We start from the raw sequence: 20427 nt of genomic DNA, 5'->3' as shown, positions 1-20427 counted from the left end.
TCTGCTTGCGCGATTCTTGGAAAACCGGAAAGACGTCACTTGAGGGCGTGCAAGCACTATCCAATAAGAGGCTACTAACGTGACGTAAAGGCGCACGCCCTCGGTCGTCGTCATCCGCGTAGCCGAGGGAGCTAGTGATCCGGCCTTGCCCGTTGGGGTCGCAGTCTGCACGGAAGGCGTAGAGCTCGAGCTGTCGCAAATTCGGCAAAAACAGCTAAAAGGCCTCCAGTTTCTTCAGTTTCCAGTGCAACCTACATCCAGTAGAGCCAGACAAGATGATGTCCGAAAAGAGAAAGAAGGTAAGCCTTTCCCGCTGGCCGTTGTACAGCTGTTTGATAGAATATAGCGCGCTCCAGGAGATGCTTAATTTGAGTGATTGCAAAGTTTGGTTTCTGTTTTGTACTTTTGTATTCCTGTATGATTGCGCTGGTTGCCTTAAGTATAATTTTCGTATGAAGCGTCATGTTCTTATCGTAGGCCATGACTAGATTCACTTTTGTATGGTTTTTCATTCAATGGTGATGTCGTTGCAGTGATCGTGCCGTTCGTTATCGCTTTAACGTTGCTGGATGAGCATGTGTGCCATCGGAAAGCACTCAGCGCTGTTCTTTCGAGCAGCATGAAGTCTACTGGCAGCCACTTGCATTAGGGTCACCTTCAGAGTTCGTAGCCGCCGCGCGTTATTGACCTCTCCCTTGCGCGCTTGCTGTGTTTTGCAATCGTGTTACTTTCCGAAACTTCGCAAGTTTCATTCTTTCGAGATGAAGTCCAAGGCGACTGATATTTTGTCACTACCGTTAATGTTCGGCGCGTCAACTGTGCGGAGTTGCCTCATTTAGCTTTCGTGGTGCGTTGACAGTTGCATCTGGGGAATTGCATTGGCGCGTGATAAGTGGCGCTTCACAGGTCGATTTTTCGTCGTATCTTTCCGTGTGTCACTGTTGTGTAAACGCTTGTGTTCCTGTGTGATGCTGCTGAGACAGTCATCGCATATATGTGATTATCAATCAACCCCGCAGCTCGGCCTTGTCGTCAGTCGCCCTGTTCGAGGAAAACTAGTAGCAAGCGGTGCAGGCCAGGGAATGCATATTTATCGCTCTCGCGCCGCCGATTTCTTCGAATCTCTTGCAACGCGCGCGCGTGTATGAACGGACATGTGACCGGCCGCATGAACGCACGTTTGCGCCTTTCTCGCCCTTGCAGTCGATGGAAAGGCGGCTGGGGAAAAGGTACCGCGTGCACCTTTTCGCGGCCCGCAGCTCCTGGTTGACGTGGCTGCTTGTCTTCATCTTTCCATGTGAACACGGGTGTTGTTTCCCCTAGAGGTGCACACATTTTTCTTTTGAAATTACTGCCCGCGTCTGCGTCTTTGCAGTGAGGCCATCGTAGCTGCGTGTGTGATGATTGCTGGTGTGCAAACCGGTCCACCTTGAGATTACTAGCGCCTCCAGTCCCTCGCCCCCGTTTGCGACTCTCTTCCTTCTGTTTCTTTTTTTTTTTCCTCGCTGGAATGTGGCCTTGCCATTTTTACTCGGTAAACGTTTTCTTGTAGCAACCACTAGGCTCTTGCGCCTATTAAGCCGTGTTTACGTGGTCCGTCGACAACCCCTCACGGACGCGACCATCGGAAAATTATACCGACTACCTACACGACAAGCATAAACATAACTTTAAGATTGATGTAAGTCATGTTTTTGTCTAACTTGCACCCCTTGGTAGCTTTTCTCCAGCTGCGGTCAATTTTGTTCATTCCGTGAATACAAGTTCCTAAATCATATGTAATGTTTCCCACTCTCATTCTGCATACACGTTTTTCTCAGCACTGTCGTGACAGCAGCGTAGGCGGCAAGGGGCGGCAATATTTATCAACAATACAGTTAAAAGAAATATGGATGGTGGGCAGGGGGCGCGACAAAAGTTATTATAATGAACTCCGTTACCATACTTGAATTTTAATCAGATAATTAATTGTAATATTGTCAACTGAATGCACTACCTAACTCCTCATGGAAGCGACGTTGCTCCTGGTTGACGGGATTTATACCCGTGTCACACGGGCGTATGGAAGGCCTTCCAACCGATAGCCAGTTGACTCAAAGGTCAAGTTTGAGCTGCTGCACGGGCGGTTTCAACGGAGCACCTCACAACTCTATCAAAATCTCGATGGCCTTTGAGCAACGGAAACGGAAATAGCGCGAACATGCCCTCTCGTTCAGTGTGCTCGTACTCACGGCTAGAAAGAACAAATCAAACCAAAATGCTCTAAAATACGAGTGTTAATAATTATTCAATAAAGTATTTTTGCCACTTGATATGTGCGAACTGCACGTACTCTCGACAACAGCGACGTGCAGCGACGCAAACGTTGCCGCAGTTTCGCAACTCAAGAATTTAAAAACTAAACATATATGTACGGCAATGTATGAACAATTTGTTTAATGTATAAACAAACATAAAAGAAGTTGTAGTGCTTTAAGTCGTTTTAATGTTGTTTAATCTTTCGTGACATGAAAACGAAAATAAAAATCCGCAGCGCCACACAATTTTGCGAGAAACACCTGAACCACTCGGCGGCCTTTCAAAAGTGCCGTGTAGCAGCTCGACAACTCCTTTGAGTCGATAGAGTTGCGGCGTTTCGAAGGCCGTCGACTGGAAGGCCTTCCAAATGTGCCCGTGTGACACAGGTATTAAAAAAAAAATTAAGCATGAAGTGTCAGAAGGGAACGCCTGGATATGGCTCATTCTATATATAATCCATTTCGTGACGCTAGTCCTGATCGCGTCAGTCTTACCCACACCTGCAAGGCATGACCGCCCGCAGTTTTCGTTTAGCGTTGCCAGGTAGCTGGGCCGCACGTGTGGTGTTTTTCCTACTGATTGCCAAATGGCGCGCAAAAATCGCCCGTCCGTAGACGGGCACGCTGACATTTTCGTTCTCATGACTGAGCCTGGCTCAGCTAAATGAAAGGCGTTCACATAAACACGGACACAAGCAAGGCTGTTGTCATTTCTGTTCCTCTACTTCTGTTCATGTTAGCAGGTCTTTCACTAACATGAATCACTATCAACTTCCTCGGTCGTTCCAAATGCAAGGCGGTCCATCTGCCGCGTTTCAATGGCGAAATGTTGCAGCCATGTGCTGGAACACCGCAACGGCCTCATGAGGTCCACTCGCGGCGCATGCGCATGGAGTCGTAAGGGCGGCGCGTGACCCGCTTCATCTGCTCAATTTCCTACAACATAAGCTGCAATCGCTGAGCCACCATGGGAATGTTGGGAAGTACGATACGATTTGTCTGATCTTCGTGCCTGTCGATTCGTTTATTACGCCTTTTATGGCTTCAGTGTCGTAAATTTCAGAGCAATCTATACTTTTCGAAGTGCAGAAGACGCACAATCGGTAATAATTACAACAGTTCAGCTTGTCGAGGTGGTTAAATCTAAATACGCCAAGCGTTCAAGGCACTGGCTTGGCCGCGATAATTTCATAAGGGCGTTGTGTGTCGCTTGTCGATGCATGCGTCCGTGTCGTAATGTTTTGAATATCGGGCGTCTGCGCTAGAGGTCCTGAGTTCTAATCCTGTCGTCAGACAATCCGCCTTTTTCACGGCGCGACGATAGGAAGCCCCCCCCCCCCCCCCCTCGAAACAAAGAAGGAAAAAAGAAAAAGGCGTTCGGACGCGCGCTGCTCTAAACACTCGTACCGTGCACAGCGTTGAAACTCCACTGGTAACTCGACGTCGGTGTGGTGCCGAAAACTTGCCTAGCGTAAGACTGCAACTCCACTTTATAACAAAAAGCGGCCAGGGCGTGGTCCGGACTGCACCGTGACCCAAGTAGTTACCGTCTTTCATTGATGGCTAGCAAATAAAAAGAAAAACCCGTGCGTTACACTTGGGCGACACTTAAAAAAAACATCACGTTGCTGACGAAGTCTTCTTGCAGCATCGGCCCTCACTTGCTGGTGGTGGCAGCGCGTGACTGACTTCACGTACTCGTTTAAGGCGCCGTAACACTGAGTCGATACGAGACCGACAAGACCCTGACGCCAACGGCTGGCCGTCTATTCAGCACAATTTGTCGCTCATACCATTTTAGCGTACCAAGCTGACAACGACGCAACCGACGAGCCCGATTTCTCGTATATACTGCGACGGGCCGTCTTGACGACGGCACCGACAAAATCAGCGTGCCGACCATCGTGCGACCGAACCCCGCGCGATCGGCCGTCGAACCGACAACGCGATAGCGTCTTCACTTGTATATATAATTGATCGCGCTCAGAATGAGTCGGACATGCCTACCACGTTGAAGTGCACAAGCGTCAACCCTCTCAAGCCATTGACTTAGTTTGAACCAATGTTGATCATGTTGAGCGAAGGCTAGGCCTGGCGCCGCCGAGCTTGTGCACCCGCTACCGGCGGACCTGAATTGAAATTTAATCAGTTAGGACGAAAGGAACGGCACTTATAGTGCAGTTCTGACCTTAGCGATTTGTAATCAACTACACTTTGCACGGCGCGTACACAATAAGCGGCAAGCGGCGACACAGCGCTCCGCCATCATACATTTACATCATAATTTGTATGCTGCTGGTTGCATTCGCTACGTAGATGGGTGAGTCTTTTACGTGTTGTTATGCTGGCACACTTCTCAATTCCAGAGATGCACTGTTTACGTCTGCGTCAAACGGGAAACAAGAGACGGTGCATTCGGTACAGTAGCATAAACAACCGCCTCGCTCAGTTATATCAACGGTGTCAACGATGACATCCGCGTTATCGCGAGAGAACAACACAGCCTATAAGTGAGCGCTTATGCAAGCACGGTTTTCTCTACTAATGCCTTATAGCGTGCGGAAACGAAGTATGATAAAGTTAAAGAAAAGCGAGAATCGGTAATAAATTAACAGCCCATAATATATGTATCTGGATCACAGTTGGCGTTGTTTGTGATCCGGCTGCTCGTATTGACTCGTCTCGGAGTGGACCACCACCACGCATATCGCAGATATGTATGCTTCGCAACGTTTTGACATTATTTCACATCAGCGATGCACCTTTACCCCAATATTCGACGCTAACAGCGATCTGTGACTGTTAATGTCGATGTAAACAAATGCACTGCCTTGGCAAATTCAACGCGGAAGGCTGCACTGGAAGACTTCTTGAATATGCGAAATGTCTAAACGATGTGTAAAAAGGATACAAAAAGCGACCTCTAAGGGCAGAAATCAGCGGCAACAAACTTCCAAGGCAGCCGCGTCGGCAGACGGAACTCGGCTTGCCTTTATCGTCCGCATTGTTAGCACAACGGCGCGCTCAGGCCTGCTCACCCGGTAGCCGCCGAGTTCTACATGACTTCCAGAAACGACATGCTGCATCGGAGAAGCCATTAATAAATATTCGCGATCCACTAAACGCGCACCCGACGCACGCTCAACATGGACGCAGGTTCACAAATCAACCAGCGAAAGCCCGGCACCCTTCCAAAACATTTCGAGCGACGTGCGGCAGAGGGCAGCACCGGAAAAGGAAAATGGCGGATTTTAATAATGTTTTTCATTGTTTATTGCGCAGTACATTGTTGATAATGACGCGTTTACAAAGTCGCGAAGCCATTTGAAGCCAGAAGGACAAAGTTTAGGCAAATGGGCATGTACTTCCCATAATTCCCACACAGGCGGTACAACCGCTCCCATTGCTGCTCCCGTAGACGCTAGAGCGTTTTAGTTTAGGGAACGCAAGCGGCTTGCGCACGCAAGACCTAGGGGCGACGGTACTGCGCACGCGCAGACCCAGACGTAGGGGTCCGGCATGCGCAGTACTGTGGCCCCTAGTTCTTGCGCGCGCAAGCCGCTTGCGTCCCCTAAACTAAAACTCTCTACTAGCGCCAGAGTTCCCTCTAGCAGGAAAAATTGGTCTTGTGTGTTGCTACAATTTCACGCCAGCTTTAACTCGATTCGGTTCATGCTCGTTGAAGCAACGTCCGTAGCAGCTCCATAGTTCGGATGTTTGCGACATCAGTTGGACATGCAGTTTGATGAGAATTATTCTGTTACACCAACACGTGCGCGCAGTGAACGGAACTGTGGAATCCTGCAAAAGTGATAACGATGCCTGTCACTTCCGCAATCTTGTGTCAATGCTCACCGTTAAGCTAGTCATGTTTTTTCGCACACTTCTCGCAGCAACTGGCCACTTTTGATAACAGACAAGGAAGTTGAATTCCGATGCAGCGAGGATACCAAGCTTTCCCTTCCAGCCATAAAATATTCGCCTATTCAACAAACGGGAGGCAGATTCGGTATCAGTTGCTTCATACTGCGAAAAAGAAATGCAGACGACGCGGAAAACGCACCGCCCTTATATGCTCCGCGTTTTCAAATCTCGCCAGCAGTTAACGCCCCGCGGACCGCCGGCCAAGGCTTCAGAGAACTTCAGAATCGGTAGGTGTCTGGATAACTTATTTGTCCTTACTCAGTGCATTTAAATATACAGAGTAGAACGGAGACCGTTATATGTGGCTTTTTAGACATTACAGGAGGTTATAATCACGCAGACCCCAACATTTTGTGGCGTATTCTGAAAGGAAAAGGCTTAGTCTACGATTGCATACAGCTTTTGAGAGATTTACCTGGAAAATACCGTTTGCGTTGAATGGGAAGGGATGAGGAGCGAGGCGAAAGTTGATATCAACAAGGGACTGAGGCAGGGGTGCCCTTTATCCCCACTGCTGTTTATGTTGTACGGTTGCAATTCGAGTTACGAAGTCATGACCACGCTTGAATTATTTCGTTAAATCGGGAAAGGAATTTTTCTGTTCTTCGAAATCTAATATTGTAACCTATAGCGAGACGAAAAAGCTACCGCGGCATTGTATTTGCCGCCAAACCAGCCATCTGCCGCATAAACCGTGAAATAATGAAAGAAACCTCCGCCGCCCCTGCCGAGGCGGTGTTGAGTCGGCTGTTCCGATCATGGGCGAGGCGTGCAGCATCGCCAAAATAAACAGAGGGATGTGACCATGGCGCCTAGATGTTTCAACGCGATAGCTTTAGAGCGCACGCTCGAAGAAAAACCCGTCTGTGTCAAAATTAGAAATCGCCGCCTTTTTTTAACTCTCTCTCTCTCTCTCTCTCTCTCTCTCTATATATATATATATATATATATATATATATATATATATATATATATATAAGGATAAACTTGGTTAATCGAGTGCGGCTAAGTTTGTTTCGTTAATTCGGGTGAATGATAACATTGAACCCTATGGGTACTTGCCGGGATATGGAAATTTCTTCGTTAGATCGGCAACAACATCATGAAATCGGGTTTCGTTAGATCGAGTTATAACTGTACACGGCAAGGATGGGAAGGGCGCTAGAGGGAAGTAATATCGGGATTAATCTCTTCTACAAACAGGCGGGTACAGTAGTAGAGCAGCAGCTTCCAGGTTTGTTTTATGCGGACGATATTTTGTTGCTAGCTAACAAGCAAAGTGATATGCAAAGTCTGGCTGATACTTACGGAAAGGAAAGCGAGAATTTAGGCCTGAAATCTGGCGTTAGAAAAACCAGGTGTCATGGTATTCAATGAAAACAGTGAACAGATAGTGTCATTACAGGGCCAGGAAATACTTCGGGTAAAATAATATAAATACCTTGGTATATTGATAAACGAAAGCAATAGCTATATGGAAATACAGGAAAAAACGATAACATCAAAGGGGAAGAGAAATGCGGCCATAAGGAAACGCAGAGCATTATAGGGATACAATAGGTACGAGGTGCTCCGGAGTTACGTGGAAAGGTGAATGGTTCCAGGACTTAATTTGGAAATGCGGTTCTTTGCTTGAAGCCAAAGGTACAATCAGGACTCGATGGCAACCAAAGGTCAGTGGGACGCCTCGCATTGGGCGCTCTCGGGAAGTCTACGAATAAAGCTGTGCAGGGCGATACGGGCTGGACATTTTTTTCACAGTAAAATTGATTATAAGGAACGTCTGAGGAATATGGAAGAAAGTAAATGCGCTGGGAGAGTTTTCAAGTACTTGTACAAGAAAAACATTGATTCACAGTGGAGGAAAAGAACTAGGAAGCTTATCAGCAAGTGTGCGACTGGTACGGTGAGCAACATGGCAACAGGGAACGTCAAGCGGGGAGTCAGAAAGGCTGAGATAATCTCATGGGTGACGGCAATGTAGAAGAAACCTGCTATGAGTAACTACTTAAGAGGAAAAAACGAAATTAGGAAAAAAAAAATTATAACTTAAAGGGAAGCTCATTACTTTCCGAAGCGAGATTAGGATGCCTTAGAACACGCACTTATAAAGCGAGATACAACAAGGAAGAAACATGTAAGATACATTTGGAAGGTTTTGTTGAAGTGGGGGAACGACAAACAACGGTGGCGTACAAAAACAAAGTTCCATGCAACAGAAGCTCAGAAAATTTGGTATAGGGAATTCTTCGTGTTTTTTTTTTCCCTTTCGTTTTTTTTTAACATGGGTAGGATATTATGCAGTATAATAACAGGAGCTTAATGGGGCAACCCACGGCCCCGTTCCAAAAGGGACGCTCATAGCATCCATCCACCCACGCGCTCCCGTGTCCCCTCTAAGAGTGGATTGTACTGCACATTTGAAGCGTTTTTTTTTTCTCTTTTTTCATGAACATCTGACATTGACGATGTCACGGTACAGAAATCTCGCATCCGTGCCAGACTATATGTCCAAGACTATATGTCAAAGACTGTGTCAAATTCGCACAGGCAGCTGCTAAGCGCGGATATACCGGGAGTGCAGTTCTTTTATGCGTTGCATATTGCAATCACTCAGTTCAGCCCTTGGGAGCGGCCGGGCAGCCACTATTGACCTTTAGCGCAACCACGTGACGTGACGTCACGACAGCCGGAGGAAAAGCTGGGCCCCAACTCGCGCAATATGCAACGCATTCTTGGCTTAACCAAGCTAAGCCTGGCCATTTTTTGGTCGTTCTCGTTCATCGCTTTGGCTGAGGAAACTCGGCAAGTTCCTTTGTTAAAGGAAAGCTGTTCAAACTGTATCACCTTGCGTAAATTTGACTAACAGACTTTAATCGAAACCACGCTATTTTGGAACCGTGATATTTCGTTGCCATAATTAAAATAAGAAACGAAACTGAACAGTCCGAGGCTCTTAATACGGCGAATGCTGTTTGTGATCCTAGTTGCGGGGACGTTGAGCGTCGCTGTGAGTCGCAGCCGCATCGAAAAAAAAAAAGTGCGTAGAACGTTCCGAAGTCTCCTCACTGACATCTGCGGTTCCAGGTTTCATGTTTAGTTTACCACTGGCGGCCGCGGTCACTGCCGAGCGCTCTGCAGAGGGGGCTTGCCGATAAGCGTGGAAGAATCCTACAACTGCGCTGGTAAACTGCAGCTGCTGTTGCATATTTTTGAAGCAGTGTCCAGCGGAAAACTGGTTGCCTTTCCCAGTGCGTTCAGACCCTGCGCGTGAATGGGGAGCGTGCAGCGGCGTTTTCAGTTAAAGGTAGCGATCGAACGCTTGTTTTGTTTCTTGTTCTGTGCTCGTAGAATCCTACTTATAGTTGAGCTTTCCGTGAACGAGGAGGGGGGGATAGTTCATGTCAGCGTTATTATTACTATTTTTTGCATTTCGCATAAATGAAATGCAATACCCAGGGGCTGAAAAGCTGCATATGACAGCTCGAATGTTAACCTTTTGAGTTTTCTTATGTTTTCTGTATAAATTATCACCATCCGCCTTCTTTCTCGGCGGCCACATTGTCGCACGATTTATTTTGTCCATCGGCAAGAGTAATCGCTGCACATCTATTTAATTACTCGCCGCGGTAGCTGAGTAGCTATGGCTGCTCAGCACGAGGTCTCGGGTTGGATTACAGGCCGCACTAATGGCGGTGAAAACGCTTGGGCGCGCATTAAAGGACCCCGGATGGCCAAAATTGATCCGGAGCCCCCCTCCCCACTAGGGCGTGCCTCATAATCGAATCGTGGTTCTGGCACGTAGAACCCCAGAGTTCAGTTAATTTAGACTGTCGAATCTCCCCTCCCCCACCGTGTTCCAGTTGGGCCCAGCACGGGAGCATCAGGCTCTCGTCAGCAAAGGGCGTGTGCAGAGCCCACAATCTAGGTGGTGTTGGCAGAGCGCGGAGGAACATTTCCTGCACGCGCCGTGAAAGCCTGTTCCGCCTTTTGTTTCGTCGAATGCCCTCGTGGGTTGCTGTTGCGCTCGCGGTGGCGCTGCTGGTTGAAGACCCGAGCCTTTCACCACAGCGTTCATGTCGTAGCGTGCGGCTGCAGAGTCAGCTGCGAGAATCGGTGGGCTAGACTGGCGAAGCAATCTTTCAGAACTGTCATCTTCGGCGCAGAGGTGTTGGTTAGAGGCACGTAAACGAGTCCTATAACTTCCATTTCTTCAATCCCGTGCCTAAGTTACAGTGTTACAAGCTGCAATATGCAGCTTTTCAGCTTCTGGCTCCTGCATTTGGTTTGTGCGAAATGCAAAAAAGTAACGCTGGCATGAACTATCCCCTCTCCTCGTTCATGGGAGGCTCAACTACCAGTAACCTACAACTATACAGAACGGCTCGCCGCGGATTCCACGACGGTGCGACGTCAAAGGTTTAATGTATACTTTATTGTTTGCTCGTTTTAGCGCAGACAAGATTCTCCAAACTGCCCAGGTGGTCTAAAAGTTTAATACGCGAAATATCGTTCTGTATCGATAAACGACTAACTAAAGCGGAGGAGAGGTCATAGTCTTTGACGTCACAGGAAGCTGGGTCGGGATCTTCAAGGGAGCTTGCGTACTGTGCGGATTCGAAGGGCTTGCGATATCGTACACAAAAGCGAGATGATCAACCGCCATTCGCTTTTGCGTACTGTCTGCCTTACCAAACCTCCGCTCGCGGTAAGAATTAGATCTTCGGTGTTCTAAAAACGCAACTTAGCTTAATAATCTTCTTTAATGTCACTTTAAAGCGGGTTTCATGAGAAGCATGTCGAGGTATGTATGGAGGAGGGCAGAATGGGTGTACGCGGGTCAGTCAAGCGTTTACTCGTTGAAGTATAGATTTCCAACAGGTACTGTATGCGGGCTACAGTTAAAACATCTCGGAATCAAATCCCCGCCGCGTCGGCTGCATTTCGATGGGGGTGAAGTGCAAATATGCCTGTGTACCGTGCCTTGTGGGCTCACGCTGAAGAACTCGCGGTGGTCGAAATTAAACCCGAGTCCCCCCACTACGGCGTAGCTCATAATCATATCGTGGTTTTGGAGCGTGAAACCCCAGATTTTTTTTTAGTTGAAGCGTCTTATTAATCGTTAGCGCTTCAACGAGATACGGAACACGAGGACGCTAGCCGTGTATAGAACAGCGTTTAAAAAAATCTGCAATGCCGAATCAGGCAATACATTACAGCATTGCATGTCTGGCTGTCGAACGCGTGGATGAGGCAATGCATGAACAGTCCACTCAGGCCGTTTCTCTGAAGCGTGCGCATGTGCAGACCTGTTCGCGCGACGCCGCGCACCAAAACGAGAGCGGCAAGTCAGAATCTCGACAGCGGGAGATGGAGGCAGCCGAACACACGTCTTCAGCACGAATATATATATATATATATATATATATATATATATATATATATATATATATATATATATATATATATATATATATATATATATATATATATAATGGCCCTGTGCTCATGGTAATAGTTGGCGTGGCGCTGTTAGCTCGCTATGTAGCGGTCAACGGCAGGCATTCGGTAGTTTGCATGGCGCATGCGGGCTCTTGGCATACCGAGCGCTTGGCAGTGTTGTAACGTTCACACCACTGCTAACACTGGCAACTTTCTTAACCTTCTTTGGCTGCTCGACTAGGGGCATGACTGCGCGTGACAGACTTTACCAGCAAGCATGTATAGCCTCAAACGAGGTTGTGTTAGTGCACGTGCGCTGATTTCGTGGTCTGGCGAACACGCGTCGCTTGTCACACCCGCTGCGAGCGACGAGCAATCCAGCACGCTTGTTTGAATGGCATTACACCTGCAGACATACCGTAGGGGACGTTTAGTGCGGCATGTCTTTTAACTATAGAGGCCTGGCGTTTGCGTCCGGAGTTGCTGTACAACTACAGGAGGGAAAATAAAAGCGAAAAAAGTGACAGTGCGTACTTTGGAGCGGATGACACTTAATGAATGACCTGTGCAACGTGACGATCGTGCCGTGGTGAAATATATGTTGCGAGGGCGAGAGGACTGTAAAATGAATGTGAAATATGTATACTATGAGGGCGAATCAGAAAGTCTTTGCCCTTGTATTTTTTAGCCAAATTACGGCTGTAAATGCGAAGTCAACGTATCCATTCCCAGCGGTGGACCTTTTTGTAGTGTCCCGGCCTTATCTGCCGCTAGCTCCGCGGCACGGCGCTGATGTCAGTTGTTGAAGATGGCGGCTGTGCTTCACACGTCCACTGCGTGCGAGCAACGAAGTGAGATTCGTTTTGTATGGAGCAAAGGACGAACGCCCATTGAAATCCACAGGGAAATGCAGCCCACGTATGGGGAAAGGTGTCTCGCTTTGAGAAGTGTGAGGCGGTGGTGTTGTGAGTTCGCAAAAGGCCGTGAAGACTTGCATGACAATGAGCGTTCGGGGAGGCCGCGTGCGTCGTTGACTGCCGACGACACGGCGCAGGGGCATCTGAAGTTTAGTGCTGCGATGGGATAGATGTCTGACCCGGTGTGGGGACTATGTGGAAAAATAGTGTAAGGTTCGTAGAATAGTGCGTATATTGATAATTACCTCTACGTACTTTATTTTGGCTAATAAAAAATGGGGGCAAATACTTTCTGGTTCGCTCTTGTAAAACAACTAGTGGTGCGCTCGTCGGCGGCACGCATGACATCTGAAAACCGCAATCTGCATGACATCTGAAAACCGGGCTGTCACTACACTGTGTGTCGGCGGGCATGAATTTCGCTAATGGTGCAGTCAGTGCGTCCGTGCGTCCGTGCCTTTCACTCGTGGGCCAAGGGACCCATGCAGAAGCCCCGTCGTGCGTGATCTTAGCTTCTGCGTTCGTCTCGAACTATCCTGGTCCGTGCGCGCCGTTGGAAGAGAAAAATAGTAAACTATCAGCACTGCGGATGGAATTCATTTCGTCAGCCCTTGTCCACAGTATTCTTGGTTTTGACCACGTAATGGAGTCTGCACGCGTTTCGGGTACAGAAAGTGTTGCGCATACTCATTTTATTACTAGTCAGAATAATGGCCTGAACGAGGCTCACGCTTCACGCAACTGTCGTATTGTAACTTTTATAAAAGTGACGTCACCTTGCGTGTTGGTTGATAGTGGCAGTGCGCCGGCGTTCATTTCGACAGCCGCGTTCGCTTTACCCATGTTGTGCGCCATTGTCGTTTTAAAACCTGTGTAGCGCCTTCCACTGTCGTGCTTTTGTGCTTTCCGCCGTTTTAGGCTGGCGCTTGACGTCATTTGCTCCCGGAGAAGAGTGGAATACTTGCGGGAGCTTCTGTGTCCAAAGAGTAGACTTCTAACTTCTACGTTTTGTCTTAACGTGGAAGTTCTTGGCAGTGGCGGCTAGCACAGCATTTCAAACGCTTGTCTGTGCACGGACTTCGCGTTTGAGCCGCGTTAAAACTGGTAGCGCCGTCAGCCGTCGTTCGCCATGCAATTACCGCGTTGAAGGCCGAGTTCATTGTTGGCAAGGCACTTTCAAACTTCGCGTTCCTAACATTGTCTCCAAGCACTCTCTATAAATAATCTGGAAGCAAGGCGACGCCCGAACGGAAGGGACTCATTTGCCAACATTCGAATTCGCGCCCTTGAAACCGTGTACCGCAGTGTGGGTGCGCACTCCCGTACCACGTGCCCGCACCCAGCTCATGACAGGGCTTGCCAGAGCAGCTGTCCGTGGATCCGGATCTCCGTATACTTCACGTTTCGTGCATGGCTCGCTGAGAAAAACGCACCCGGGGAACGGGACGAATTAACGCAGAGGCCTGGGCGGCAGACTGCACCGTAGTTTGTCGACGAATACCGATAAAACGCTTGCATGATGCTCATTTAGTACGTCTTAGACTGTGAAAATCTTTTTCTGATGCAATGATTTCGTTGCAGGCAAGCTCGTCATACGGTGGTAGCCTTTTATCGCTAGAAGGCACTGGTCTTGCGTGCATTTATGCAAGCATATATGTAACAGTAGGACAGGAAGAAAAAAGAACATTTAATGTTTCCACACTTTTATTCAAAGCTGTGTTCGTGAATTGGGAAAGGTGAAAACGGCAAAATATGTGCGCAGATTGCGCGTACTGCCGAGTGGATTTCATCATACCATTAGAAGCACGCCGTCCATTCCGTTCAGCGCGCATGTGCTTGCGATGTTCTTGACGATAACTTACCGAAATTGGTCGGTACGTGCCTCGTCATCTGCCACGATGTTTAGCATTCGGCCTCTGTGGCACAACTGTCTGCAACTACGTCGGCCTAGAGGCTTTTATGTGGCGCAGCGTCGCGTGACAGTCCTTGAAAAAATTGGAGGACGCTTAAGCTTCGCCTTCAAGAGTGGAACGCGACAGCGTTATCGCACCCCGTTCGCACCGCCTACTCAAACGCGCTACGCCAGCCAAACGTCGCGATCGCCACAGATAACCTGGCCCCGACGCGCCATGAAGGCGGAAGCGATCATGGGGCGAGTGGCGCGCCACGTGTCGGGGCAGCGCCGCACATGCCGAGGAGAGGTCTTCTGTTTTTGCCGCAAGATGGCCCTGCGTGTGCGCAGAGCGCAGAAGAAATTTAGCGGAAACGTACTTCGCTACTCGTGAAACTGCGACTTCTGTAAGTTACATGGTCGTAATTACCGATATACACCGCAGTATAACTTTCTACTGCACATTTCTAAGGCCACACTGCATTCACTAGAGGCGATTTTGTCCCGTTTTGAAGGAACGAACTCGTGGCTGAGTGGTAGCGTCTCCGTCTCACACTCCGGAGACCCTGGTTCGATTCCCACCAGCCCATCTTGCAAGATGTTTTTATTTATGAAGTGTCTACTGGTATTTATTGCTCATGGTCAACGCCGCGGACGCCGACACCGCCGCCGACGACACCGGGTTTTCTGCGACACGAGCTCCTTAACGCTGTCGCGTTAAAAATCGTATTTGTCGTCTGCCTGCATGCATAGGCAGTGGTCAAAACGTCCTGCCAATTATGGCACTTTGCAGAATTTGACGTGAAACATGACAGGCAGTTCTGGTGAACCTTGCGTATTTAATGCTAGATTTCAAGGTTTCTTCTTTAGTCCGTTTTCCTGTTTCGATCAGCTTCGGGCAAATTCAGGCAATGTGAGACGGGAATGCGAACGTAGGCCGCCGCGAGCTGCACGAAGCGGGGTTGACGTTGGATCGATAAACGAAATATCAGGTTGCTTTGGCTGCTTCGCGAAACAAAAATGCCGAAAATTACTCCATGCGAAGTGCGAAATGTGGCTAAAATTAAATTATGGGGTTTTACGTGCCAAAACCACTTTCTGATTATGAGGCACGTCGTAGTGGAGGACTCCGGAAATTTAGACCGCCTGGGGTTCTTTAACGTACACCTAAATCTAAGTACACGGGTGTTTTCGCATTTCGCCCCCATCGAAATGCGGCCGCCGTGGCTGGGATTCGATCCCGCGACCTTGTGCTCAGCAGCTTAACACCATAGCCACTGAGCAACCACGGCGGGTATGGCACCTGATTGCTCTGTGCGTATTTGTCCTTTGTAAAAAAATGTTTATATCGTCATCCCTACAGCAGATTCACCACCCGTGGAGTGGCCTGAACACTTTCACACAGGCGGTGTGCTACGTGTGGAGGACACGCAATGCGGCACACAGTGCGTCTGATATTTTTCTAGTCGTGACTGGGATTGGCTATACAGGATCTTCGGGCAACTGCCTAGACGAGAGTTCCAAAAGTAACACACTGAAGAAGCCTCCAAGTAGTCTTCTCGGTGTACCGCGCTCTGCATTTTGTATCGCCGTCAAGATAGGGAAAAGCCCACCACCACTATCTCCGTTAGACTTGCTGCATATCAGTGGCTGTAATCTCCGCGTCGGTTTTAGCGGGATCGGATTGTGTGTCGCGCCAGTGACGCCGTGGGGTCTTGTTTCGAGCCTGTCTGCCGTGCCTCTTTTTCGGTTCTCGCTACTTGTGCGCCCATCGTTTTATGTCCTCACTTTACTGGCCGTGTATGCATGGGCTCAATAGTGCCCAGGTCAAATAGAACAGCACGAAGATATCAAAAATAAAGTTTGAATTATGCCGTGCTCGTCCGCTCACCGTAGTGAAAGCGGCTCCCTTCAGATGTTGAATGTTGCAGGCATTTCGGGGGCATTAATCCTTCTCGTCGCCGCGAATTGACATCGACTTGCCACGATTGAGGCGCGGACAGCGTGTGGAAAAAGGACGGTTAATAGCCATTTTTACTAATTTCTTTCTCAGTTTCACACTTCGCCGAAACTGCGCATTTGGCAATATTTGTAGCTCTCCCGCGGTTTTGTTCGATTCCGGCCCCGGACCTCTGCGGGGCTCGCCGTCAAGTTGGGCGACGCTGGCGTTAAACGACCTCAACCGGTCTGCGGAGAGCGAGGCTATGCAAACCGTGCTGTCGGCAGCCCTCGGGGCCCATTTCCTTTTCTGGTCGGCAGGTCTGCCCGGTCGACATAACTGGGCAAGCTTCCAGCGACCACCTGCGCTGGCCACTCGACGAGGCGCTGCAGCCTCTTCTCCGTGCCCTTGAGCGCTTCTGCCGTACACAGGAGGCACCATCGCCTGGACGGCGGCACCGTCGCCTGTCGATCTCGCGTTTCCACGCGCCGCCGCACGTTTCCACGCTGCTGCTCCCTTTGGTCTCGAGGGACACGTCGGCCTCTACCGAGTCGGGTCTGGGCGGCCGCTTTGCGTCTCACCACGCCGGTCATGCTGCACCGTACGCGTGGTTGAGGCTCGACGTGCTGCGCCATCTGATCACCAAAACTAGCGCGTTAATGAACCTCGCATGAAGACAGATAGAAAGCGCGTGGCGGCAGACCGGACCCGTGGCGCACTGTAGTCGTGACACCCGCGGTCTGGGGCGGCGTTCCTCCCGGCGGCCACCTCGTAATTACGACTTCTAGGGGGTCCCATTTGATATGATCGATATGGTCCCGGAACTTAGAAAGCTTACTGTCATATATGTCACTTTCTTGTTAGCAATGTTTGTATAAGTTACCAAAAAAAAAGGGGGGGGGGCGCTTTGAGAGGATTTGCGTGTTTCTTTCGTTTATCCTACGTCATCAGTCGCGACATGTCGAAATCTGTCGCACGACGTCCTGTGCATGTTTCGATTCTATTTATTGACCGAGAGCGGAGCACGCATTTGGCATATATTATATGGAGAGCGTCTCTGCGTTTGAGGAGGGGCAATAAAAAAAAAGTGATTAGTGACGTCGCTAGCCTTGTGCAGCCTTTCCTTATGAACCCCAAAGGAAAGGAAAATGGCTACGCAGCAGCGCCTCTGACGTCACGCTGCTGGGTTTTCTCTGGGCGCGCTAGAGCGACATGCGCGGATGGCGCGACCGCCGGCTCCGTCGCTGCCTTTTCTCCGCGTAGTTGCTGGCAATGCGCGCAGCATGGTGTGCGGTAGGGAGGCCGATAGCTGCCCTGTTTGGACGGAGGATGTCCGACGGCGCAGCGATAAGCCGCGTTCGTTTCCTTGGGTAGGACGGCTGGCGCGCAGTATCGGGGCTGCTTCTGCCCGAGCGCGTGGCGTCAGTGGCGTCGCAACTGGGCGACGCTGTTGCGTCAGCTGCCGTTTGCCCCTCCCTAACCATTCTATTGACGAAGTAGCTCAAGGGTGACGGGCGCCGGTACATGCGAGTATACGTCACGAATGACGCGACGTTTCGGCTCAGCGCTGCTGAATGGACTTCATCTACTGGTTGTCACGTTGATCTGCACGAGCCGCGCCGTTTTCTCGAACGACTGTGCTCGTGCACTGTCCGTTCCGCTCTACCGAAAGAGGGCGCGGGGAAAGGGTAAAAAAAAAAAAAAGACGCCGTTGCGTCGCGCGTTCTTGGTTGCGGAGGAATCTTGGGCCCTGCTCAGGCAGCCTGCACGCGCAAGATGTATATGGCGGCCAAGGCCGCGTTTAATCGGGCCGCGGCGTGCCATCGATCCTCGGAGCCTAGCCTCTCTGATGTCTGCCGCCTCGGGAGGCGCGCTGTCCAGCTTGGCTGCCTGTGCAGGTTAACGACACGCCTGGCTGTCATTTGTCTCGCAGCGTGCGAACCAGTTTCTGGCTCGCCGCTTGACGGGGGGATGGCCGGCCCGGAACGAAACCCAGAAAGGAGCCGCTTCCCCAAATATATGATAAACGATAGGCCTCCCCGCGATTCCAATTTGCTGGTCGTTGCGGCACGGCGTCATTCAACTCCAGTGCGCGTGCACTGTTGCGTTTCCTGTGTTGAAGGTGCGTCCGGGCGGAATAGCGCTGCGCGAATGGCGCTGTTATCGTGCTCAGCGGCACACTTCAGCCTCGGTAGGCTAATGGCGGCTGCACAACCGCTGGTCTTTCTTCAAGCCCATTAACCGAGCGATATTCGTGCCTCGGCGCAGTGCAGTGCCGGCACGCACCGCATTTTGACCGGGTGCCTTGAAAGCCAGCTTGCTGAAATGTATACCGAGTTGTTCCTCGGCTTGGCACGCCCGAATGCTACAGCGTGATGACTGATCTCGTGGCCGCCGCCTACGAGACCTTGTGTAGCCTTGTCAGTGTTAGACATGGCTGTCTGGTTTCAGCGATCGCGGCGTTATCTATATGCATTTGGTTTGAAGGCCTAAGCGTTGGTCACTGAGATGACTCAGTTTCCTATTTACAGACCGCCGCGGGGCAGGTAATTATGGGCTGTTGCGGCTGCAGCAAACTCTGTAGTTGTCCTTCTTGCCCGCCTCGCCAAGTTGATCCTCGCTTCCGGCTTGCTTGCGACTTTTGTGCTGCCTCCAGTAAGCGCCCTGTGATCTGCGGACGTGCCGTTGTAAGAAGCGACACCAAACTTGAATCAAGTCGAGCATGCTATATGGAAATGCGGACTTGCTTAGGACGATTGCAGAGACTGTTCTGTCTTTCTACCCAGCTCAACGCCGTAAGTGTTCTTTTCTCGTGACGTTGTATTCCTGTGCACACGGTTTTCTTGTGGCTTCGTGAATGCCCGTCTTGGAGCAAGGCTGCTACTGGCGCGTGTTTACCGTTTTTGCGTTTCCTGAACGGTGCTTTCTCGCTGAGGGCATTCGTATTTGCTTTGAGAAATCTTCCTGCTTTCATTCAATGCATGGTGGCCTGAGATTTCGGCGTTTGGGAACCGCTGCAAACAATGGGTTTTTACGCCGTGCTTTCGGCTGCGCAGCTGCGTCCGGTCTGTATGCGCTGCTTTGCTTTGCCCACGCATTGCGCGCGCGTGCCCGCAGTTGCATTGGTCGGATATCTGCGCCGCCCGACTCGTCGCGCAGCAGAACGACTGGGCTGCGCGCGGCAGTTGCTCCTAGCGCTTCGTGATTCTGTCGACTCTCCGCGCCTGCCGCTTTGTACACATGCGGCGAGCCGTTTTGTTACGCCCATGATTGTCGCACCTGACTGCGCTTCTTCGGACGCGCTGCGCGGTTGTGAAGCGTGCAGTGACAATAAGTGTGGTAATATGGCCGCGAAGATCGTTTTTCTGTCGTAATGCCCGCTATTTTGGTAACACCTTTATACGACAAGACCTCAATTCTAGTTGCTGCCAGTCGTTTAATGAATTGATTTCGGCTGTGTTTTAACGTACGGAACTGGTTTCAAGCTGCCATGCGTGCCTTACGCCACTGCATCCATTGTGAAGCGAATCGTGTGCTCCTTTTCTGACCTCTTTGAACAGATTTGGTAGCTCCAGGCGGGTTTCACAGATGCCGAGTGTTATTTTTGCTTGCGGGCCCCCGTTGCTCGGATCTCGCCTCTGTCAAAACAGCCTGCGTTCTCGCCGCCTTGTGTATATCTTGTAGTGTTTTGGTACGAGGTCATGCTCGGGCACCTGCCAGACGATCGCAGCTGCGCCTGGGCAGCAAGGCTTCTTGGAAGTGCACCGTTGCGAAACCCGCGTTTTCTGTCGGCGTGTGTATGACGGATTCATGTATAGTTTAAAAGTTGGCCTTGGTAACTTTACCCACCAGATCAGGTGTGCCTATGTAGGATTGCGAGGTATAGCTCGGGAACCTGACCACATTCGTCTTGCTGGTAGCGTGGAACTCCGGATTCTAATATTATGCTCAACGCCATGGGTTGGTGCTGACATATCCAAGCAGACTAACGTGCAGGCAGGTCGGACCAAGGTATAT

General features: G+C 50.0%; 1 protein-coding gene across 3 annotated transcripts in view; it reads left to right on the top strand.

Moving 5' to 3' along the window:
- Window positions 1–136: 136 nt before the first annotated feature.
- Window positions 137–20427, top strand: part of Hex-A (Hexokinase A) — a 50262-nt gene continuing 29971 nt past the window's right edge. Inside the window, exon 1 of one of the 3 annotated variants that reach the window (XM_065430446.1) lies at window positions 137–299. In XM_065430446.1, coding sequence (XP_065286518.1) covers window positions 276–299 — 24 coding nt within the window. In that variant the 5' untranslated portion in view covers window positions 137–275. Of the gene's footprint in view, window positions 300–6428; window positions 6449–19041; window positions 19206–20427 lie in introns of those variants that run through there. The other 2 variants (XM_065430454.1, XM_065430438.2) reach the window with 2 other exon arrangements.

Source organism: Dermacentor albipictus, chromosome 1 (assembly GCF_038994185.2).
Source record: "Dermacentor albipictus isolate Rhodes 1998 colony chromosome 1, USDA_Dalb.pri_finalv2, whole genome shotgun sequence".
Taxonomy (NCBI): Eukaryota; Metazoa; Arthropoda; class Arachnida; order Ixodida; family Ixodidae; genus Dermacentor; species Dermacentor albipictus.
Note: the sequence above shows the minus strand (reverse complement) of the source record. Positions and strands in the feature narration are given on the sequence as shown.